This window comes from Schistocerca americana, chromosome 2 (genome assembly GCF_021461395.2).
Source record: "Schistocerca americana isolate TAMUIC-IGC-003095 chromosome 2, iqSchAmer2.1, whole genome shotgun sequence".
Lineage (NCBI taxonomy): Eukaryota > Metazoa > Arthropoda > Insecta > Orthoptera > Acrididae > Schistocerca > Schistocerca americana.
In genome coordinates, this window is record NC_060120.1 from 816110321 (window position 1) to 816136391 (window position 26071).

Below are 26071 nucleotides of genomic sequence, written 5' to 3' on the forward strand. Positions count from 1 at the left end.
TAATTACATTCTGATTTTAAACAACGAAATCATGGAATACTGATCCATAGGTATAGTTCCATCATTATTCCCAATAAAAGTAGTAATCTTATCATTATTTTTACCTTCAGCTTTTGATGCATTTTTATAAATTGTTGATAATTCGGGTGATCTAAACTTTTTGAGTAAACATACATGTGTTTTATCTTATTCCAGTTTAACCTTCCTGGAGCTAGAATATCATTGTCAATCGTTAATGTTGTGTGTCCACAACTACTTGATCCTATTATAGCGTATCGAACAGAATTTGGTAAAAGCTTACCATGTTTTTATTTATTTCTTCTCTGGAATTCTTATTTTTGGTTCCCAGACTGTTTTCATTTAATTAAATAAAATTTTATTAATATCAAATGAGTCGCCTATTTCAGTTGAGTGGTAAGTAATCTGTTCTCAAAAAAAAACATTGACTGTAGCTAAATGAGAAGTCTTGATAATGTCGAACTGACTGGGTTTTGTACAACTCCAAATTTTACACAAAAATGATAAATTACGTTGTGTTGTAGAAATGATAGAAATTCCTGTTGGCCACTATAGTTTTAAAACCTTAGAATAATTTATCCATCCTAAAAAATTAATATACACATTAAAGTAGACGAAATTTTAAATAGAATTGTTGAGAGTGATGTTAAATTATATATGAATATAAAAGATAGTTCAGAAAGTTTACTTGGTTTTGGTAATCAAACTATTGAAGCTAATAAAGAAGTTGTTGCTAATGATATTTCTAAAATCACTTATTTGAGTTAATAAATATTAATTTTAATTTAACTGGTGGAATGTTTGTGAAGCTTACTGATTATTTTCATCCAGAAATTAATATAATTCCTTAATTCAAGCCTGATGCTGATTTTGGTGGGCTGCTAATTGACAAACCACATTATCCTGTCTATATTCCAATTTCTGACACTACACCAGACTTAGAATTAACCATGAGTGATAAAAATAGTAATTTACTTGACTTCATTAATGTCACTTTAACAGTTATTTTAGAAACATCTTAACACAAAATGTTATCTGTGATAAATAATGAATTAGATCGAGAGCTATCAATTTTACTCATTCCTGTGAATGAGAAAAGTATAAATAATTTAAATGTTTCTAGTAAGAATGGTGTGATGAACCTTAATATAGGTTTTGATGGCTTCATGCAAGTCATGCTCTGTTATGTTGAGCTTTAGAATTGTTAAAGGTGATGGATCAGATTATTCAACATGTGATAGAAAATCCAGTTAAAAGTTTATTGATGATTTTGTGGCCATAAAGAAAGAAAAACAAAATTATATCTAGAATTGAACATCCTTTTATTTCACCAGCGTTGTGTTACATTTAACTTTATCTCTTGTTAATGAAATAAGAACCAAATAACGTCTACTTACTAACAGAAATATGAAGTGTTCGAAAAATGGGGCGCTTTATCCACTTGGAAGGCTTGGTAGATTCTCAAAGATTATAAGTAAATTATGTGAGAGGTAGATCTTACTGTATTTTTTAATTGGAATTCAAGTGCTGGAGACCCTGCTCATAGATGGACTCATTACAATGATGCTGGAACTGAAATAAAAGATACATTACCAAATGGAGGCAAAATTATTGTAGAATATAGTAGAATCTATGGAAACTCATGTGCCTATTGTAAAAATGAACCGAATTATGAGCTTGATCAACGAGAAAATATACTGAAAAATCACAAAGTTTTTCTATCTTTTATGATCTTCAAACAGTTTATGTAGAAGGATTAAGTGGGAAGACGAATTTCGAGCTAGTTATCATGAATTACTATAATCCAGTAGAGCCTGATATACCATATTTAGCATTTATTACTTTTCAAATAAATAATGAAAATAATTAGTTGCTTGACTCTTATAATTATTCGATCACGTCAAGCTAAAGTATATTAACCTTAAAAATGAAGAAAAGAGGAGATGTGGAATATTAATCCAGCAAATAATTTTCTGAAACCATATCATGCATTTCTCTATTTTAAAAGAGTTGCACTACTAAAAGGAGATGTAGATGTTAGTCCATATAATTTCATAACAAATTATCCACTTTATGTGACTGATATGACTCACAGAAAAAATATTGTTACAAGTCAGAAGAAGATAACAAAACTGGTTACAACTTTTAAAGAAAATGTTCTTGTAGATACTCTAGCATATGTAGTTACACATGGTAAAAATAATTTAGTACATGACACTCAGCATAGAATATTAAGGGAAGATTTGTGAATTGAAAAATTTTATACATTGTTATTTTTATGGTGGCTCTTATGGATGGCTTCTTATGTAGATTAAGTTTAAATTTTTAAATTGGTTAACATTTGCTTGAAAATCGATCTATTTGGAATACTGTTAGTAACTGAGCAGCTGTGAATGACTAGTAGGCCTGTGACAAGAAATGAGATATAGATAGTGCCATGGCTTTCAGCATGCAGACTAATTAGGTGTCACAAGATAATACGCTCATGCTAAATGAGATATAAAATTAAAGCACCGTATACTGCCTAGCGTTGATAGCTCATTGGATTAGGTGACTGGGTATGAATCATGAAATGTTTGCTAGTGGAATTTCATGGTTTGGATATCGCTCAATACTGAGCATTTATGAAAATTCCTCTGTAGCGTGGCCCAGGATTTCTGCAAACAAGACAGGAGCTAAGGTGGAAAAAATTATATTTTGAATAGTAAATTTTCAAGTAGAATTCAATTTTACGTTTTTTATTCAAGATATACAGACTATATTCCTAGTTCGAAATTTATTTTGTCCTTAATAAAAGTATTCAAGTATTTCATACAGATAAGTATGGCAAAGATGGATATCGTAATATAAGTACCTTTCTATGATGAAAGAACAACAGTTCTTAAGAATCAAAGAATTACAGAAGGTGTAGAACACATAAAAATATAATACATTGAATCGATTTCCCTTATTTTGTTAAAGTCTATTTTTTCTACAAAAGAAAATATAAGAAGAAAGATCCTTCTCATTTCTTTTCTCTCAATTTTGTAAGTATTATATAACAAAATTTATATTTTTTATAATTTTAATTACAAAATTCATATTTTTTATATTTTATTCATGTGAAAATTCAGCTAGAAATTAAAATTTGGGATAGTATAATGAAACTGTAGGTTCAAGCTCAGTTTCAAAGTAAGGTCGAGCTTACTTTTAAAAACGTTAGCTTGAACCCACAATTTCCTTCTTCTGACACTAGTATTGTAATGGGTACAAGCATATGTACAGTAACAGAAGAATTGGTTAACTGTGTTCTTAAAAGTGTTGAGTAGTGTAGATGCACACAGAGGAGTGAGTGAGTGGTGGTAACAGTCTGAAAGTCACAGTGTAAACACTGTTGATAGTAAATAATGCCTTTATTTTAATTCCAATACGTTACATGTTGTAGCTCAATGAGGCAAACATACCTCACTTTGTTATCCTGTCCAGTGCCAACCTATGGGCGGAGACAGTTCTGCAACCAACATGTTTGATCATTTGCCCATTAATATAAAGGGTCTGGCAGTCAGCAAAGTAAAATTCAAAAATAAACTGAGAAGTTCCTCTGTCAGAGCTCCTTCTATTCAGTAGAAGAATTTCTGTTATTGTAATTTGTAAACGGTAGTGGGTAAGAATTACTAATGCACATCTGTTTATCATAAAACTGTCAGCATGTAGCGGCATTTACAAATTAATTTGTTATTTGAAGGTAAAATGATCATTCCACATCATTATTTATCATGCAAATGATCCACGGAAAATGAGAACTTACACGATTTATAACTGGTGTACAACTACGCACCTACCTACCAAACTGGTAGACGCTGGAGCTCTTATTTTCCTGATAACTGTAGGTCTATTACGGTTTCATTGGAAGAGAAGATCGTTTTGTATAGATACTATTTACCCCCGCAATTAAAAAATAAATGACAGCTATAGTTTTCTAAATAAGAAATTGCGCCCTATTCGGTATTGCACTTTGACGTTCTGACAACACAAACTTTGCTGAACGTGGGATTTGAGAATCCCCTCTACAAGTAATTGTTAATTTTTCGACACCGTCCTGCGTCATATTTAAAAAAGCGCCACTGTATTGGTTCCAGAGATATCACCTATGGTGCCATCTGAGGAAACCACTGACAAATCAGTTCCAGTGTTGACTACAGAGGTGTGGGTGGGTTAGTAGAGGAGAGGAAGCCGGTATAGGTTGTAAGTGGTGTAAACGTAAATAATATGGTTTCTATAATACCACGAGTGTTTAGGTGAGTATTGTCACAATACCGCTTAGCTAGGTTCTTGCTGTGTTTATGTTCATATAAATAAAACGTTGGAATGATTCCAATATCCAAAAATAAAGTGATGGCCCATCAGTCAAATTATAGAAGACCTACTTTTTTTAAAAAAAAGAAAGTTATTTTACCGTAAGGATCGAAAAAGCTGGAGTTCTTCGCCTTGGTTTTGTTGTATGTTTCATAAAATTTCCTCAGTATTTCCAATGCCATTCCCGATTCGTGACACTTGAAAGGAAGTAGATTTACATTTTTGTGTATCACTTGTAGGCAGTATATATCGGCACAGACCTAATCTGACGTCTGAAACTAAATAACAGTTTGAGATCAGCTGTTGTGTTGGTTCAGTGTCGGAAGCACTGCAAATGACATAAACAATTTCCCGTCTTTTATATGAAAATACGTTCGGTGTTCTTTGCAGACCTATATATTTCGTTCCTAATACCAGTCATCTTGTGATAATAACATAGGAATCATCATTAAAATATAAATAAACCGATTAATATCATCAAATTTTTCGTATTTGTTCACCATTAACCAAACAGCCTCTTGACGAATGCATCAGATAGTCTGAACCGTAGCCTATTTAGAATTAACCTTTGCGTGTTAATATCTCGGCAGTATTCGGCTGCATTGATTGGAGTTGATTATTGGCGAAGCAATGATTCATTTTTGCACTTTTTTCCTAGTTGCCACGAAAAAACTGTTGTTTTGGATACTCTTTCATTTCATTTTACCGGTGTGTGGCAAAAGCATTGCAAAAATACTGTAGGATCCTGCAGTAAAAATCTGTCAAACTGGTGATAATAATTGCACACTGTAATTGCTGGAGAAAGCTTCAGATAACGCATTGTAACATATCATACCTTTATTTCTTCCTCGTGCGTTAGTCGAATTCAGCTGGTGCTGCTATGATAGAAGAATGCGAACAGTTTTGCCTTCAAGTGTTCCTAGTACATGTATGAGACTAGTTTCCACACTGTACCATTAATGTTTTAGGTATTTAGTTTCTTCCATCTCTCACTTCTGGAGCATTTGGATATAGCATACTCAGCTGAGACCAACTTGTAATGCAATGTTCTGTGCATTTTCACGTGATATCACTTAATGTTGTTGCAGTTGTATGTTGTCAATGCCATTAGTACCTACGTAAAAGTGGTCGTATTATTTTCACTAGCAAATATTCAAAATCCAACACCCTTGGGATTTATGGTGATCAGAAACAAGCAAAGTTAGTTTAATTTCCTGCCTGTTTCCAGAGGCATTTGCTACTGTTTGGTTAATTTCTGTAATTAAGTGCTTTGATGTTTCACGACTTCCTTTACATTAAGCCACAATGTAGAGCTGAGCAATACTTGTTACTCCAGTCTGTTGAGTTTTTGCAGCTAGCCTAGGTGTAACATAGGTGTATTAAGTTTTTTTTACTGCATGTTTGAGGCCATATGAATTTTAATTTTATAAAGGGAAGTATTATTTTTCATAGGGAGTCCCTTCCTGGACTACTACACCTGGGAAGTGGGTTCAGTAGACAGGATGTTTTACGGACAGCTGCACCTGCTCTGCAGAGAGCGTACCATGAAGTTACTGGTGATGAACTTTGTCCCAATATGGTGCGTGGTATAGATCACCTGCGAGATCCGAGGCTAAACAAGGTAACATGATTGTCATTGGTGGAACTAGTTTTTAAAAAATGCACTTTTAATCCTACTATAATGTGTGTCTTTAAGAAGAACACTAACTACTGTGCGTGTACGTGTATCTAAACTGTATGTCACCTGCCTGTTCTGATCATACTGAAGTATTTGATGTGATTGGTCCTTTCACATAATAGGTTAAAAGAATTGATTAGAAAAGCCTTTCCTTTGCAAAGAAAAAAGGAATTACTATTATTATTATTATTATTACTATTATGTCAGAAACCTACTCAAAACACAGTTTATACAGTTATAGGCAGATCAACACAGTTTATAAAATGTTTGACCAAAATTTGGCAACTTCTGGAGCATTTTCAATTGCCTGGTGAAGGCTGTCTTCTGTGGAGGTCCCTGGACATACTAGACACTGAAGCATATGTTGAATAATGTGTTCTTCCCTGCAGTCACATTGGGTTTTGTTTTCTTCAATGTACCCCATTTTGTCAGGTTGCCAGTGACCTGCCCACTCCTGACCTCAGACTATTCAAGAACTTCCAGACTGGCCATTTCTCATCATGATGAGGGTGCAAAGATTTGGAAAATATTTTCCAGCTAGAGGGGTGGGATGTCTGTCATCCATAGTTGCAGCCTGACTTCTTCATCTGTGGTTATTAGTTTCTCCAGTATTCTGAGGAAACTTTTCCTTGACCATAGTCATTGTGAGTAGGGTTGTTGTCCATGCATGGACTGCACTTTTCCTGCTCCAGTTTCATTCTTTTCTCTGTTTGCTGCTATTTCGCTTCGAGCAGGAGGTGGTGCAATAACTGCAAGGTGGTAGGCCAATTCGACTGCAGTTGACTTCAAGCAGCCTGTTGTAGTCCTATATGTGTCATTTAGGAGAATAGCCACCTGTTTGGCATGTTATACCAAAGAGGACAGGCATAATCTGCAGCTGAGTAGCATAATGCCATTACAGAAATTCAGATGATTCGGCTTGGCTGCCCCAGTGTGATCTGGCCAGTTTTCTCAGTGGGTTGTTCCTGATGGAGACTTTTGATTTGAATTTCATGAAGTGTGTTTCGAACATTAGAGATCTGTAGTGTTATTCATAGGTATTTTGGAGTGTCACAGGTTCCAATTTAACCCCTGACCATTCTATCTTTAACTTGTGGGTGGTTTCCGTACTTCTCAGATGAAAAGCATACACTTGTGTCTGTGGTGGGTTTGATTTAAGCTGGTTTATCCTGTAGTATTTTGACAGATCTTCTGCCAGAGTGAGATCATGAGCATAGAAGAAATTCCTGCTGTTGGGGATTACGGGTTGGTCATTGGTATATATATTGAACAGAACTGGAGCCTAGCTTGCACTTGTGTGTAATGGAGACACTTAAAATTTATAATGTCATATCTCTTGGGCACCTGTGTGCTATGTATGACAATTTTGTAAGGCCTGCGCGTTATTGGCAGCTATTATCACCATTGTCTGTCTTGATGTTATAACCTGTATGTGTCCTAAGATCCGATGATGGCGGCTTTAGTTTTGCTGAAACCGGTAATCATGGAATAAAAAAAATTCCTACGATCTTGGCTACCAGTTTATTGTTTTAAAAACAGAACTAAGAGTGACACGGAGGTGTGAGTTGGCACTCATGGACAGAAAAATGTGTGAAGCTAAATTATCTTGACGCGCCAAAAAAATATGTAATTGTTTAAAAGTTATTGTTGTTGTAAATTTATGAAAGCTCAAAACTAATATCTCGGCAATGCTTTGGCTGATTAATATGAACTAAGTGTGTACTTTGCAGCTAGTAGAGCTGCATCGAGCAATCATAGCAGATTTAGCATAGTGTGTACCATTTTTGAATAAGGGATTGGAATATAGCATTTGACTGAGAGAAACTGTCTTTCTAAAGTTTAAAGAGGTAGATGAGTAATTAAGTATGTCTTTTTTTTTCTTTATTTATGTTTAGTTTCGAAAATCCAGGAAAAGCAAAATCATGTCACAAGAACATTATTTGTGAAAAAAGGTAGCAAATACAAAAAATTTGGACTTTAAATTGTTACTGCCCAGCAAATTTCCATATTTTTCAATATAGCATATATGTTTTTTTGTTTAGTTTTAGAATATTCATAATTTTTGTCAAACATTGTTTTGAATTAGGCAGTCGGTCCGAGGGTGGATAGGGCAGCCGTCTTTGATGACAGGAGAGTTGGTCCTGAGTGACGCTGAGAGCTGGACGTTTCGCACATCTGGGGGTAGTAGTGGGTTGATAGCCATGTTTGCGGACAATTATGTATGTAGCGACATTCAAAAGCAATCAAGTGGAGCACAATATAGTGGTTTAGGACAACAGACAAGAGTGTATATTGTGAATTTTGAACAGACTGTCGGGTGCCGTGATCGTGATATGTGTTCTAGCATCTGTTGTTAAAGGCCCTCAGACTGCATTTTAAGTATTTAGTGAATATAGTGAAAAATAGAAATAAGCTATTTGTTCAAATTATAAATCAATGTGAGGGACTCAATATTTTAAATTTCACCGCAATAGTTGCCTGCATTGTTTCTTTAATATTTTATTTCAGCTTAAAAACTGCGAGTGGCTAGCACACTGGACTCGCATTCGGGAGGATGATGGTTCGATCCCATGATTTCCCTAAATCGCTTCAGGCAAATGCCGGGATGGTTCCTTTGAAAGGGCGCAGCTGACTTTCTTCTCCATCCTTCCCTAACCCCATGGGACCAATGACCTCGCTGTTTGGTCCCCTTCCCCAAAACCAACCAACCTTAAAAACTGCATTTATGACAGGTGTGAGCTGGCACTCTATGACGAAAAAGTAGCCAAACATGAGACATCTGGGCCGCTCAATTAAGCTGAGTGTAACAAATGTATAGATGTATGAGCCAAACTATTCAAGCTTCAATGTGTAGTACCCAGTACTGTTGTAATCTGTTGGTTAGAAACATAACCATTGACAAAACTCAAATTGCTTGGAGTGTCGTTTGTGACTGTCTTTGGCACAACTCTTCAATTATCTCATTACTGCTCCCGCTTTTGACATAGGCAGCACAGTCTATTGCCAACTGCAAAAATTTCTCATCCCCCCGTCTTTCCTGGGCTTGTTACAATATTGTGGTTTGTCTTCTCCAATTCTTTACATTGGAGTAAGTGTGAGGTTTTCCTGTTGCCATGGAGTCTGATTTCCCCAACAACATTGTCTACAAATTTGCCACAACTGTCACTGGTTTCATTGACTGAAAGCCGGATATAGTGGTCCCAAGTGTCTGTTTTAATATCGGCAATAGCCATTTCGTACCCGTGTTACTGATAATTTTTGCGCAGTGTTGACTGCCCCTGATGTATTGCAGCCTGCTGATATTCTCTAGGAAGCCCAAAAAAGGAGTTCTTAAGCATGTTTCAGGGCACATTAGCTGACATTAAAGCCTCACACAAGCTTAGATTAAAGCTGTCCCCAGTGCGATTTGACATAGAGGAGATCATTGGTTGAGTCTGGTTTTTGTTCTTCTTCCTAGTGACACTTGTAATGTGAGCTTTGGGTTCTTTGTGTTGAAGAAATTGTTACTCTAAGAAGATGGCAGTAATACAACAATGAAACAAGATCATGTGAAATGAAATGTCAGCTTCAGTTGAATTGCATACGCTTGTTGGAAAACTGATTGTATCTTTCAATTTGAAAATTCAAGGGAACAAGACTAGCACAGAGTGGTAGATGAAATAAATGATAAAAGTAACCTATAATGTTAACTGAATGTTCCATCAGTTCTTCTTTACAATAAATGAAAAGTGCTAGTTTGAATTTCTTCTGCAGTATTAATTCATTGGTGCCAGTAGTCAGTAAATGTCTGAGGATGGCCTCTGTTTGGTTACTTGTTGTTGAAAGGCTTAGCAAAATATTACTCAGTCGCAAAATTGGAGACTTTCCCAACCCATTGCCATAAAAAGATCAACTTTGGAAATTTTCTGTTAGGTATGACAGAAATATGCTTAGTTTGCTATTCAGTGCGAGTCAACACACCACGCATCTCTACTTTGTAACTGCAAAATTATTGTCATAGACATGTTGTTGTTTTGGTCTTCAGTCCTGAGACTGGTTTGATGCAGCTCTCCATGCTACTCTATCCTGTGCAAGCTTCTTCATCTGCAGCATACATCCCTCTGAATCTGCTTAGTGTATTCATCTCTTGGTCTCGCTTTACGATTTTACCCTCCACACTGCCCTCCAATACTAAATTGGTGATCCCTTGATGCCTCAGAACATGTCCTGCCAACCGATCTCGTCTTCTAGTCAAGTTGTGCCACAAACTCCTCTTCTCCCCAATTCTGTTCAATACCTCCTCTACCCATCTAATCTTCATCATTTTACTGTAGCACCACATTTCGAAAGCTTCTATTCTCTTCTTGTCCAAACTATTTATCGTCCATGTTTCACTTCCGTACATGGCTACGCTCCATACAAATTCTTTCAGAAACGATTTCCTGACACTTAAATCTATACTCGATGTTAACAAATTTCTCTTCTTCAGAAACACTTCCCGTGCCGTTGCCAGTCTACATTTTATATCTTCTCTGCTTCGACCATCATCAATTATTTTGCTCCCCAAATAGCAAAACTCCTTTACTAATCTAATTCCCTCAGCATCATCCGACTTAATTCGACTACATTCCATTATCCTCGTTTTGCTTTTGTTGATGTTCATCTTAAATCCTTCTTTCAAGACACTGTCCATTGCGTTCAACTGCTCTTCCAAGTCCTTTGCCGTCTCTGACAGAATTGCAATGTCATCAATTAACCTTAAGGTTTTTATTTCTTCTCCATGGATTTTAATACCTACTCCGAATTTTTCTTTTGTTTCCTTTACTGCTTGTTCAATATACAGATTGAATAACATAAGCTAAAACCCTGTCTCACTCCCTTCCCAACCACTGCTTCCCTTTCATGCGCCTCGACTCTTATAATTGCCATCTGGTTTCTGTACAAATTGTAAATTGCCTTTCACTCCCTGTATTTTACCCCTGCCACCTTCAGAATTTGAAAGAGAGTATTCCAGTCAACATTGTCAAAAGCTTTTGCTAAGTCTACAAATGCTAGAAACATAGGTTTGCCTTTCCTTAATCTATTTTCTAAGATAAGTCGTAGGGTCAGTATTGCCTCACCTGTTCCAATATTTCTACGGAATCCAAACTGATCTTCCCCGAGGTCGGCTTCTACCAGTTTTTCCAATCTTCTGTAAAGAATTCGTGTTAGTATTTTATTATATTTAGTATATTATTAAACTGATAGTTCGGTAATTTTCACATCTGTCAACCCCTGCTTTCTTTGAGATTTGAATTATAATATTCTTCTTGAAGTCTGAAGGTATTCTGCCTGTCTCGTACGTCTTGCTCACGAAGTGGTAGGGTTTTGTCAGGGCTTTTTGACTGCTTTTTTTACTGCATTTTTGTATTTTCTCCTTTCATCAATTAAATTCAGTATCTCTTCTGTTACCCAAGGATTTCTGTTAGCCCTCGTCTTTTTACCTACTTGATCCTCTGCTGCCTTCACTATTTCATCTCTAAAAACTACCCATTCTTCTTCTTCTGTATTTCTTTCCCCCATTCTTGTCAGTTGTTCCCTTATGCTCTCCCTGAAACTCTCTACAACCTCTGGTTCTGTCAGTTTATCCAGGTCCCATCCCCTTAAATTCCCACCTTTTTGCAGTTTCTTTAGTTTTAATCTACAGTTCATAACCAATAGATTGTGGTCAGAGTCCACATCTGCCCCTGGAAATGACTTACAATTTAAAACCTGGTTCCTAAATCTCTTGTCTTATCATTATATAATCTATCTGAAACCTGTCAGTATCTCCAGGCTTCTTCCATGTATACAACCTTCTTTTACGATTCTTGAACCAAGTGTTAGCTATGATTAAGTTATGCTATGTGCAAAATTCTCCCAGGTGGCTTCCTCTTTCATTTCTTAGCCCAAATCCATATTCACCTACTACGTTTCCTTCTCTTCCTTTTCCCACTGTCGAATTCCAGTCACCCATGACTATTAAATTTTCATCTCTCTTCACTACCTGAATAATTTTTTATCTCATCATACATTTCATCAATTTCTTCATCATCTGCAGAGCTAGTTGGCATATAAACTTGTACTACTGTAGTAGGCGTGGGCTTCGTGTCTATCTTGGCCACAATAATGCGTTCACTATGCTGTTTGTAGTAGCTAACCCACACTCCTATTTTTTTATTCATTATTAAACCTACTCCTGCATTACCCCTATTTGATTTTGTATTTATAACCCTGTAATCACCTGACCAAAAGTCTTGTTCCTCCTGCCACCGAACTTCACTAATTCCCACTATATCTAACTTTAACCTATCCATTTCCCTTTTTAAATTTTCTAACCTACCTGCCCGATTAAGGGATCTGACATTCCATGCTCCGATCCGTAGAATGCCAGTTTTCTTTCTCCTGATAATGATGTTCTCTTGAGTAGTCCCCGCCCGGAGATCCGAATGGGGGACTATTTTACCTCCGAAATATTTTACCCAAGAGGATGCCATCATCATTTAATCATACAGTAAAGCTGCATGTCCTCGGGAAAAATTGCGGCTGTAGTTTCCCCTTGCTTTCAGCCGTTCGCAGTACCAGCACAGCAAGGCTGTTTTGGTTAATGTTACAAGGCCAGATCAGTCAATCATCCAGACTGTTGCCCCTGCAACTACTGAAAAGGCTGCTGCCCCTCTTCAGGAGCCACATGTTTGTCTGGCCTCTCAACAGATACCCCTCCGTTGTGGTTGCACCTACGGTACGGCCATCTGTATCGCTGAGGCACGCAAGCCTCCCCACCAACGGCAAGGTCCATGGTTCATGGGGGGTTTTTAGACATACGTGTAGATTAGATTAATACTAGTTCCATGGATCCTGAATACGATATTTCGTAATGATGTGGAACGAGTCACATTTTCCAATACATGACGTAATTAAGTTAATTTAACAACATAATTAAGTTAATATAACAACTTTTTTATTTTTGTTTTTCTTTAGTTTTTTTATATTTTTTTGTTTGGTTTTTTCTTTTTTTTTTTTTCTTAATTTATATCTAAAAATTCCTCTATGGAGTAGGAGGAGTTGTCATTCAGACATTCTTTTAATTTCTTCTTAAATACTTGTTGTTTATCTGTCAGACTTTTGATACTATTTGGTAAGTGACCAAAGACTTTAGTGGCAGTATAATTCACCCCTTTCTGTGCCAAAGTTAGATTTAATCTTGAATAGTGAAGATCATCCTTTCTCCTAGTATTGTAGTTATGCACACTGCTATTACTTTTGAATTGGGTTTGGTTGTTAATAACAAATTTCATAAGAGAGTGTATATACTGAGAAGCTACTGTGAATATCCCTAGATCCTTAAATAAATGGCTGCAGGATGATCTTCAGTGGACTCTAGCTATTATTCTGATTACACGCTTTTGTGCAATAAATACTTTAGTCCTCAGTGATGAATTACCCCAAAAATTTGTGCCATTAATATATGTTATCTATTGTCTGATGGCATTTAATGAAAGGCTAGCTTTGTTCGTCCCAGTGCAGCAGAATGTACATATTCTCCAAGTGACACGTCATCAACAGCATTGTTTTGTGTGGGGTATATTTCTTGTACCTTTCGAACTACAAAAAGTGTCACCTATGCAGCAGTATGCTGAAATATTATTAAATTCTCAAGATGAGCACCACTGCACCATACACATTCTCGATTTCAGTGCAGTGCTGGTGTATAAATTGATTTAGCATGTCATTTTGTAATATGCTCAAATTCACATTATTAATTTTCTTTAGTATTGGTTTAGAAAATTATTGAAAGGCAGTTTTTTTTCTGTAAAGCCCTTTTGGGCTTTTAAGTATGATTTAACACATTTTGGGTTCTGTAAGGTTAAAAAACCTGCAACTTTAGGCCCTGCTGATAAGTCACTGCTACGTAACTTGTCAATACATCATTGTCTCACTAATATTCCTTGAATGTATGTATACCAGCTACCTATAAATGATGTAGTATACATTATTTGCTTTGCATATTGGGTTTCGAGGGCTAGGGGTCTTTCATTTTCCAACCTATACTTCTCATGCAGCGTCTGACCCGGAGCGGGCGGCTGCAAAAGGCGTCTGAATCCCATGTTAGGGGCGGCCTCCAGAACTGCGGAAGGCAACGGAATACCACCGCAGATTATCTTCCCTGCATAATGCAGTCTCCATTTTATGCACAAAAAATGGCTTCCTCTCATGTTAAATCAGTGTCTGGAGGTAAAATAGTCCCCCATTCGGATCTCCGGGGGGACATCTTGAAAGGAGGCAAAAAATCAAAACGAGAATTGGTACCTGGAATGTCAGAACTCTGCTACAAGCAGGAAAACTAGAAAACCTTAAAAGAGAGATGGAAAAGAATCATATGGACCTCGTAGGAGTTGCTGAGGTAAGATGGAATGGGCATGGAGAGCTGCAGTCAGATGAATATGTATTCTACTACTCAGGAGTAGAAGTAAAAGGAATTAATGGAGTAGGAATGATTATGACAAAGGAATTGGCTAAATGTGTGGAGTATGTAGACTGTGCAAGTGACTGGGTTATTGGTGTAAGGCTGAAAGGAGCACAAAAAGATTTACTGATTGTCCAGGTGTATATGCCAACTTCAGAACATGATGACCAAATTGTAGAGGAAACGTACAATGTAATAGAGAGAATAATGGACGAAAATAAAAAATGCTGCAAAATAGTAATGGGAGACTGGAACGCCATTGTGGGAGAAGGGAAAGAGGGAAACATAGTAGGCAGTCATGGTCTTGGAAAGAGAAATGACAGAGGTGAATGGTTAATTGACTTCTGCAGGGAAGGGCAGCTGATAGCGGCAAACACATGGTTCAAGAACCATAAGAGGAGGCTCTACACTTGGAAATCACTGGGGGATAAATATAGAAACCAAATCAATTTTATACTGGTAGAAGAAAGATACAGGAATGGAATCAAGAAGGTGCAGATATTAATAGTGACCACAACTTACTTATGGCAGAAATAGAAATAAGAATGAAAAAACTGAAAAAGGCGACAATGGTGAAGAAGTGGGATCTAGAGAAGATAAGGTCCAACAAAGAACAAATTACAGAAATGCTGTCTCGGGACTTTCTAAACACATTACGAGACAAAGAAGCACCTGATAATGCCAACGAGTACTGGAATATGCTGAAAGAAGGAATCATTAAAGCAGGACAGCAAAATATAGGATATGTAAAAGGTCAAAAAAAACCATGGGTCACACAAGAAATGATTTCCAAGATGGAGGAGAGAAGAAAATTGAAAAACAAGAACACTGAAGATGCAAGAAAGATATACCGAAGGTTAAATAACGAACTGCGAAGAGAAACAGAGCAGGCTAGGAAAAAATGGCTAAAAGAGTAATGTGATGAAATTGAAGAACTGGTCAGGAAGGGAAGATACGACTTACTATATAACAGAGTAAAGACTGTGACATGGGAACAAATCAGAGCAGGAAGTGCTACTATGGAAATTTTTAGTAAAGACGAAGAGGTAGTGTACAAAGATCGTGACGATGTCCTCCAGAGATGGGAAGAATATATAAAAGAGCTATATGACACAAATAGCAAACCAGAAACTCTGGAAGTTGAATCACACAACAGTGTAAGTGATGAAGAGAAAGGACCGACCATCATAATGGAAGAAGTAAAGTCTGCCATTGCTGCAATGAAAAATGGCAAAGCAGTAGGTACAGATGCAATACCGGGAGAAATACTAAAATGCTTGAAGCACAATGGAATAAGAGAAATATTGAGGTTATGTAATAAAATATATGACAGTGGTGAATGGCCTGAGGACTTTTTGACAACAGTAATGATTCCATTACCGAAAAAACAAGGAACCAAGAAATGCAGCGAGCACAGGACAATCAGCCTCATTTCACATGCAGCCAAAGTGATGTTAAGAATAATTAATAAAAGACTTGAAAAAGTAATAGAGGAGAATCTCGGCGAGGAGCAGTTTGGCTTTAGATGGAATACGGGCACCAGAGATGCAATAGGGCTCCTACTAATCTTGGGAGAAAGGTTTATTGAAAAATTAAGAGACCTATATATGTGTTTCATCGATTTATAAAAGGCATTTGACAATGTGGTTTGGGACAAGCTGGCGACTATTATGAGGGAAAAGAGAGTGGACTGGAAAACAAGACGACTTATAAACTCATTGTACCTTAATCAAAAAGTTTCAGTTAAAGTGAGAGGAGAAAGTACAAACTGGATCAGACTAGGGAAAGGATTAAGACAAGGATGCTGTTCATCACCTACTCTTTTCAACCTGTACTTGGAAAATATGATTGACCAATGCTCATTAGATGACAAAGGAGTAGAAATTGGAGGAAGAAGAGTAGGGTGCTTGAGATTTGCTGATGACATGGTCCTTCTAGCCACAGGGGAAAAAGAATTACAGGATTTGGTGGACACCATTGCAACTAACGGAAAAAAATATGGAATGAAAATTAACACAAATAAAACAAAAGTATTGGCAATAGGAGGAAATAATGAAATAAAAATTGTGCTGAATGGAGAAACACTAGAACAGGTGCAAAATTTTAAGTATCTTGGAAGCGGGATAGACACCGACTGGAAGTGCACCACAGAAATTAAAACAAGGATAGCAATGGCAAAAGAGGCGTTTTATAAGAAGAGGAGAATCTTCTGCAGCGGTCTGGACAGAGAACTCAGAAAGAGACTCATAAAATGTCTTGTATGGAGTGTTCTTCTATATGGCACTGAAACATGGACTATGAGGAAAAAAGACAGAGAAAGGCTGGAGGCTTTTGAGATCTGGACATGGCGGAAGATGGAAAGCATAAGTTGGATGGACAGAGTAAAAAATGAAGAGGTACTGAGAAGAGTGGGAGAGAAAAGACAGTTACTAGATGTAATAAAGAGAAGAAAAAGAAATTGGATTGGGCATATATTAAGAAAGAATGACGGACTGATAAAAACAGTTTTAGAAGGTTATGTAGAAGGGAGAAGGAAGCGAGGAAGGAAGAGATTCCAGATACTGGATGACATGATGGACGGTACAACATACAGCAGCCTTAAGAAGGAAGCAATGGATCGCAGAAAATGGAGAGGCAAAGGACCTGCTAATATAGCAGGTAACTGATGATGATGATATTTTAATTGTCTGCAGCTTTAATGTTTGAGTGGGGAATGCCTTGTTGTGGTGGCATACTAATAGCCTGAGGCCTAGGTTATTGAAAGGTGGTGGTTTGGTTGTAAGTTGTTGAGCCTGTTGCAATTTAGCAAAACTCATTTTATTAGCTTTAACATAACCTGTGACACAAGGTGACATTAAAGTGGCAGACCGCACAAAACAACAGAGTGAAATATAACGGAAAACAGAGAGTAAACATAGATCATGTGCTGAGCCAAAGACAATCTTGCACAGAACATTCACTTGCACGTAGCACAACATCATACACACATACACTGTACACTAGCTTGCTTACACTTCACTACTCCCCCCCCCCCCCCCCCCCCCCCCCCCCCCCCCCCCTCAGTGTCACTTATAATTTTTGTTGAACACTACGCTTGATTTGGATTGGGTGACAACAGGTCGCGTATTGCTGGTTTTGTAGTGATGGGCTCTAATGACCATTGTGGCTTCTCCACTGTGTGTTGGATGGCAGTTGCGCTTGTCATGCCTGTGGTGGGTGCAGCTGGCTTATGATCTGTGGTGGTTATATGGAAGGCTGGCTTGTGTCCATTGACATTTATAGCAGTCAGTGTGCCCATTATGTCAATGGCGAATGTTTTGTCATGCCTGCTAACCACGTGGTATGGTCCATCATAGGGTGGCTGGAGCACCTAGCACACCGTTCATGTTGGATAAAACCATAGTGACAGTCACTTAGCTTGTTGTACGCAAGTTGTCTGCAAACTCTTATTGTCAACAGATTCATTTTGTACACTGGGAAGATGGATAGGCTGACCATACACAAGCTCTGCTGTAGATGCTTGGTGGTCTTGTTTCAGGAACGTTTGTAGACCTAAGAGAATGATAGGTAGTGTCTCTGTCCCCTATTGCAAATCATGGCAATGCAACGAAGCTTTGAGCTGATGGTGTACATGCTCAACTAATCTGTTTGCCAATAGATGGTATGCTATAGTCCTCATTCACTTCATGCCAAGTAAGAGTGATGCTTTGAACATTCAGGATTCAAACAATCTCCGTGATCCGCAGGGGTATGCTGAATGGGCAATCCACCCATGAAATAATGCGGTCGTGACAGTTTCAGTGGTTATATCGATTATCGGAAATACTTCAGCCCAGCTTGTATAATTTATAACTGTGAGGCAATAAGCGTATTCTTCCGATAGGGGGAGAGGTCACATGAGATCTCTATGGAAGTGTTAAAGTCATAGATTTGGAAAGAGGAAGCTTCCCAGTGGTGTCCTGACATGTCTGCTAATTTTATTGCATTGACAGGCCATGCATTGTCATGCAAATTGCTTTCAATCCCTGTCCATATGTGGTTAGACGAATGCTCACTTCTCCTTGTTTGTTGTGGTTCTTTCCCCTGGGTGTGACATGTCGTGCAGCAAGGTAATGGCCTGTTGGTGGGAACCTGGCAGTCACTAATAGCTATGTTCTATTATTGGCAACATCAGAATATAGCTGGAGAGCTGACGGCGGTGCTCGATGTGGCAGAGTTGCATGCTTGATGGTTGCATCAACAAATTATGTAATATATTGTCAGATTGTTTTGCTGATGTGACAGATTGATGGTAGTAAATTGACCATGGAATCAAGATGTCGAAGCTATCGTGGCGAATCGTTCTGTGGACGCTGTCAATAGGCATATATTAGTGGCTTTTGATCCATTACCAAAATAAACTGCTGTCCTTCAAACATGGGTAGGAACTTCTTGATGGATGCAGCTCACAGTTGTGTGTTGACCAGTTTTGCTGCGAGGGTTGCCAGAGTCCATTCATGTGTCGTTGTAGTGCAGCACAGATTGTAGAGGCAGATGCATCAGCCATCAGTGCAAGGTGCATTTGCAGTTCTGGTTGCACCAAGAGTGCTGCTTCAGCAATGGCAGTCTTTAAACCTGAAAATGACGTTTCAGCTTCTGGATTCCACTGAAGTTTATCCTGTGGTCTTGATAAGCATTGTAAGAATTTGTTCAGTGGCCAGCTAGGAGAGCGTAATTACGGACAAAGTGATGATAAAAGTTTCTTACACTGAGGAAGTGAAGCGTCATAATTCCTTGATTGTTGTAAGTAGTGGTAAACTAATTATTGCTTCTGACTTTTCTTCTGATGGCTGAATTCCATGAGCATTAGTGGTATAGCTAAGAATTGAACTTCTGCTGCTCCAAAGATGCATTAGGGCAGATTAACAATGAGGCCATCCACATTTAAGTGGACAAAGAGTTTTAGGTGCGACAGATGCACAGCTTGTGAGCATTATGTGCCCCAAACATCGTTTGTATGTATATAGCGATAATGCAAGTCACGTGTAACCTTGTCCATAAATCTTTGGCGCATATGATCGGGGAATCTCCCCATCACAACCCTTTCAGGTTTAGTGGTAAGTTGGCGTGTCAGAAACTGAACACAGATGAAGCACGAAAATAGGAAGAAGTTGTACTGAACTGTGGGAAAAAGAAGTGAAATAGAAACAGTGAACAGTATAACTTTAATATGTGCAATATTGAGTGACGTTAATGTTTATCATGTTGTGGTAGTACACTGGACTCTCATTCGGGAGGACGACGGTTCAATCCCGTCTCCGGCCATCCTGATTTAGGTTTTCCTTGATTTCCCTAAATCGCTTCAGGCAAATGCCGGGATGGTTCCTTTGAAAGGCACGGCCGATTTCCTTCCCCATCCTTCCCTCACCCGAGCTTGCGCTCCGTCTCTAATGACCTCGTTGTCGACGGGACGTTAAACACTAATCTCCTCCTCCATGTTGTGGTAGTGTGGTCATCATGGTAGATTACAAAGGGGGAGGTCTGGGTTCAAATCTCCCTCATGCCCCATATTTTTATTTTATTTATTTTTTCTCAAAATTATGGAATGTCCATCTGGTCATTGATGCGTTTGTTCGCTGTATCCAGATTGTGTCATGGTATAATGTCCATTTGCATCAGCGACGTGTAATGAAGGGATCTCCAGATGTATATACCTCTTATTTGTTCTACACAGGTACCACATGTTATGCCTCTTGTATTCTATTTCGGAAATTTTGTCTCTTGAATTCATTCTGTATAACATTGTTCACACCCACTTATTTGTTGTTTTCATTTCTGTGAGAGCACTATGCGGCATCTCGTCTGCTCTCACTATTCATCACATGATATGAGTCACATGGTAAGAATGTATTATCGTTGAAAGTAAATGTGATGAACAGTGAGAGCAGGCAAGATGATGCATAGACCTCTCACAGAAATGTAAACAACAAAGAAGTGGGTGTGAACTATGTTGCAAAGAATGAATTCAAGAGTCAAAACTTCCAAAATTGAACACAAGAGGCATAACATGTGGTACTTGGGTAGAACTTGGACCATTCACTGTTTCTCTTTTGCTTCTTTTTTCCACTGTTCAGTCCTCCTCCTTTCTACTTTTATGCTTGATCTGTGTTCAATTTTTGACGGACTGTACAATGGGCCAGCTTACCACTAAATCCAAGGGGAGTGTGAACTCTAACAACCCCAAAGGCATGCATACAGCTGTCTTGGGAAAGTCGTCTGGTGCCACAGGTATCTGATGAAAAGCTCTAACGAAGTCAAACATAGAGATTATGTTCTTACCACTGACATTTGATGTGAAATTCTCAATGTGTGGTATAGGATACCGGTCTGAAATCTGTCTTGCATTTAGCAGTTGATAGTCTCCACAAGCAATGTAGTCATTTGTTTTTATTCTGTATTGCATAGAGGGGAAATGCCCAACTACTATTTGATTAATGGCAGATCCCCTGTTCTAGCATGGATGTGTATTACTGTGTAACTGCTTTCAGTTTCTGCAACATTAAATGATTTGGTACTGGGCGTAGTCAAAATGTAATGCACTGTGGGGTGCTGCACAGGAGCCAATATGGAAGCTTGACACATGAACTTGGGTGAACTGCTTCAAAAGTTTGATAAACTGAGAATCTCAAGTTATCACCTGGATGCCAGCTTCATCCACATGACCTACTAGTCCTGTACTAGTGTCAAGCAGTTGTCGATGGCAGAAGTCATGCATAACTTGATAAAATGATAGCGAACCTGCTCCTAGTATGGTACGTGTGATGTCTGCACAACAAACTACCACCCAAGCCTGCATTGTAGGCCTAGGTTTAATTCAGTCATATGTAACTGTTGTAGAGCCATTGGCATCACATTTATGAGGTGATGGATGGATAGACCAACACATCTGCACTTTTATTTATTAGCAACTGTAGTTTCTTACCTTGGTTTGTGATAAACAATTGACAGCTGCCATTTGTAGTGTTAGTGGTCGTCATCACTGAGTTCCTGTTGTGTTTCACTGCTCACGAGGTGGGTACACCTACGTGCATCATACCCAAATTGGTGATGTTACCAACATACTTTTGTAGCCGAAGGTGCAAGTGATTGTGATCAGATTGGCAACTGTTGTTCGGAGTTTGCATGGCAGCTACTTGTGTGGTAAGTTTGGTGATCTGAGATTGTAGCACAGCGTAGTTGCTGTCTGGCTGCAGATGTGGGCTAACTGCTGCAACACACACAGATGATACATTTCAGATAGTTGGTCAGTGGTTTGTGCTAGTGCATGTAGATCACCGGTACACATGATTAAAATCTTTTGCGCGTCAGGTGGCTTGGCATGATAGCCAAATGCTTTGCAGAATGTCATTGCTTACTGTGTTGCTTTCCAACGAAAGTAATCAGTGCAGCAGTTGCAATGGAGTGCAGTCTCTGAACTCTTCAGTCAAGGTTGTTTTTCCAGTCTCTTCACCTAAGGTGTAAAAGTTATGTGATTAGAACGTTCTTAATCACTGGATGTCTGTCCATGTTCGATGGTGTTGATAGAATATTCTGCACTTCCAGTGCTATTTCTTCACCGAGTGCTGTCACAGCATAACTATATTTTGTATGATCTGCAGTGACTTGCACCAAGACAAATTAGCTTTACAATTGTGCGAACCATAGCATAGGGCTTTGCTGCCAGAGTGATGGTACTTTTACTAGGATGCTGTTTATCATCACAATAGAAGGTGTATCTACAACTGACACAGTACTTGATCTACCATTGTAGTAATACTGCAGAATCAGTAGGCTACAGTTGTGCTGTCATGGAATGCAGAAGATGCTTGATGCAATTAATGTGCCTGCACTTAGTGCGACACAGTGCATTACAGAGTGCAAATGTATGTAGAATTTAACCCCTTAGTTAACCAACTGTTGTAGGTTAACAAAACTCACTTTTATTTGCTTTAAAATAACCCGTAACGCAGGATGATGATAAAGAGACAGAGCGAACAAAACAGTAGAGTGATAAATCACGAAAAACAAAGAGTAAACATAGAATAGCCTGAGCCAAAGGTGATCTTGCATGGAACCTTCACTTGCACGTAACGTTACACACACACACTGTACACTAGCTTGAGTACATTTCAAACCAAAATTATTTGACATTGTGAGAATAATTTTAATTCTTGGTATGGCATGTATTTTAAGCACATTTGATTTCGATGGCTGTTTTATGCCAGTCATGTTGTTGTTGTCATGGGTCAAAACAGATACTTTTCAGAATACCTTATAAATCATTTGGTGCCCATAGGATTAGTACTAACGACAAATGAGAAATGCGGAGCTGCATCAGAGACAGTAAAGAAATGAATGGAGGGGCAATAAGTGTATACAGTGCTTATAAACATGCCGGCCGGTGTGGCCGTGCGGTTCTAAGCGCTTCAGTTTGGAACCGCGTGACCGCTACGGTCGCAGGTTCGAATCCTGCCTTGGGCATAGATGTGTGTGATGTCCTTAGGTTAGTTAGGTTTAAGTAGTTCTAAGTTCTAGGGGACTAATGACCTCAGTAGTTAAGTCCCATAGTGCTCAGAGCCATTTGAACCATTTTGAAGCTTATAAACATACATTTTTAATGAGAACTTTATGATCACCCTCCTTATGTAACATTTTGAACAGAAGAGCTAACAGTGCAGCCATTCCATCTGAACTACAGCAGTTTTTCAGTGGGTAAGGTGATAAATTGGTTGGGACAATGTACTAGGAGGATTCAAAAACCTTACCAGGTTTTTCGTAGTTTCTTTAAAATGCTGATGTATTCTGGGATATGTCATTTGAGGCTGTTCATGACCAGTTTTCCATCCCATCCTTACTCAGTCCAAAGTAGTGTTCAGTCTTTTACTACAGGGCATTGAAATACAGTGTTACATCCCTTCTTTCTGTGTATGAGCTTGTGATGTGTAGGTGCTTCAGAAAGTCGTGCAGTTGTCAGATGCATTATTATGATTAGAGGAGCAAATTTTTCGAAGTGTGTTGCACATTATGGCCTCTGAATGAACAGGTTCTGTATGTAGAGAGCAAAGTATGCTTAATGTTGCAGCTTTATTTAAGGGAACTTCTTAGCTGCCAAGTTGCTTTCGTTCAACTGCAGATGCTTTCTTAATATCAGAGTTAAAATTTATGGAGATCTAGTTGTTTATGTTTGTTCCAGTAGTTGTGGAGAACCAATAAATTGCGGCACAGTGCAAGTGCCATATGATTATGATATTATTATATTCACAGAATTGTGTGTGATGAGATAATTTCTGGAGGTTGATTTGTATTTTATGTTGAGTATTTGATTTATAGAACCCTTTTTCTACACTATTTAGTTAAACTTCCTAACCTCAAAAATTGCTTGCAAGAAAAAAATTTTTGTTTGATGAAGAGGTTGTCTTCCCTGTAAATAAGTACTTGAAAAAAATTTGTTTTCTGGCAGTATTAAAATAATGCTATTTCACCGGGTGTTTGCCTCCCAAAATCTCTTGTTGGTTTTGATTGTAGCTCATCCCACTATTATTCTGCGTGCTACACAAAAGACTAAAACAGGTGTCTTGGTATACATTAACAACATTGTGGGTTATTACAAAAGAGGCATTATAGCAGAATTATGATCACTTGGAATCAAGTAGTCAGAAAAGTAGTGAACATTTTACACACGCACACACCAGCTTCTGCCAAAGTATTTTTTTGTTCTTTATTTATAATTAGAAGGATTTTTAAATAAAATGAATAATCAAAATGATCATAAATGAAATCATTAATTATTTTATTTTATATGTGATGCAACTGTTAAAGACCAAATGAAAGGAGCTAAAATTAATATTGTGTAATATTAAATCCATTTGTTAGAGGAGATCTAAATATTAACACTGTACTGTTCTCATTAAAAAGTCATTGCTGTTTTTTAAGTTATTATTGTACATGAACAGATGCAAGTTGTTCATTAGAACTTTTTTAATGTGTTTATTTGATGGAACAGTTTATTTGTCGATCTGTTTTAGTTAGGCAGCTGTTTCAGAACATCTAAGAAGCTATCAGCACTATTGAAATAATAGTACTTAGAGGTTACAGTATGTTGCCATATTCTACATTTTAACTGGTTGTATTGGATAAACTCAAATGCACATGCTAGTTCTTTCTGGAATATTGCTGAGGATGGAGTGTTTATATTGTTAAGGACTGTTGAAGTGAATATGTCTGTTAGTAGGAAAACCATGAATATATCAGAAGTTGGAGATGAAATTGTCTCAAAACTCATCACACAGTGAAAAGTTGAAGTTACTGTTGAAAGATGCGATTGTTAATTACATAGGCTTCTGACTGATGATAATTTGATAGCAGTGGAATCTCTAATTTCTCGTGAAGTGGTGTTGATGGGTGAGGAAATTTATGCATGTACTGTCGACATACTGGCTGAAAAAAATATTTGTTATTGACAGACAAATCATTCATGAAAAGGAAAGCTGTGTTGCAGAACATTTCAAAGAAATTTGACATACTAGCCCATCTGATGAATATGAAGCAGAAGGGCAAAAATAAGAGAGGCAGAATATCTCTCTCTCTGGATTATGAAACAAAAGTTGTAAGTTTTGCAAAATCTCATCCTACGTGAAATCTATGAACACTGCAACTAAATAAATAAAAAGCTTCATCCAATTAAAAAAGGAATATATATCCAAATGGTAAGAAAAATTTAAAAAATCAGTTTGATAAGTATGCAATCATCGATTCCTGGTCTTAGGATCATTTTATGGAAGCTAAAGAAAGCGATCAACAAGTGACTACACAGAGTTTGCAGCAATAGGCCTTGTTGGCACCAGGGCAATTCACAGAGTTTGAATTTAAAGCCTCTGAAAGATGGGTCAAGAAGTTCAAATGTAAGCATGGGATTCTTCAACAAAAGTAACAAAATTTATTTAAAAAAAAGAAAAAAGAAACAGCAACTATAGAATGACTACGAAGTCTTTCGCGATGCAGTCCTTGCATAAAAAGCCGACAAAGGGAATGCCACAGTGATCCTCAATGCTACCAATTATCATAAGGAAGTGGCCATATTATTGGAAGATGCCACATACTGCATTCTTAAACGGGAGCCCACAGCAGCACTTAGTAGGAAGACAGGGGAGCTACTGAAGAACTCTGGCCTCCCAGAACAACTAGGTGCTATTGGGTCTCCTCCATATCGGTTGGCAAAATACTTAACCAAATTATTAGCACCTATAGTTGGCCACTGTAGCCATCATATTAATAACTCAAAAACGTTTGTTGACATTATAAAGCAGATAAGGATAGGTCTGAATGACATCATGATCAGCCTAGATGTGGTCTCTTTGTTTACAAAGGTTCCAGTGGAAGATACGTTAAAACTGTTGGCTGCTCATTTCTCTCCTGAAATACTGAAATTATTTTGACACACTTTGACGACCATCTATTTTTTGTATGGTGGAAAATATTATGAAATGACTGACGGAACAGCCATGGGTTCGCCACTGTCATCAGCCATAGCTAACTTCTTCATGGAGGATTTTGAAGAA

General features: G+C 37.8%; 1 protein-coding gene across 3 annotated transcripts in view; it reads left to right on the forward strand.

Moving 5' to 3' along the window:
* The first annotated feature begins 4161 nt into the window (after positions 1 to 4161).
* Positions 4162 to 26071, forward strand: part of LOC124595396 (NADP-dependent malic enzyme) — a 68162-nt gene continuing 46252 nt past the window's right edge. For all 3 annotated transcript variants that reach the window (XM_047134122.1, XM_047134123.1, XM_047134121.1), the window contains exons 1-2: positions 4162 to 4295; positions 5806 to 5974. In XM_047134122.1, coding sequence (XP_046990078.1) covers positions 4267 to 4295; positions 5806 to 5974 — 198 coding nt within the window. In that variant the 5' untranslated portion in view covers positions 4162 to 4266. The remainder of the gene's footprint in view (positions 4296 to 5805; positions 5975 to 26071) is intronic.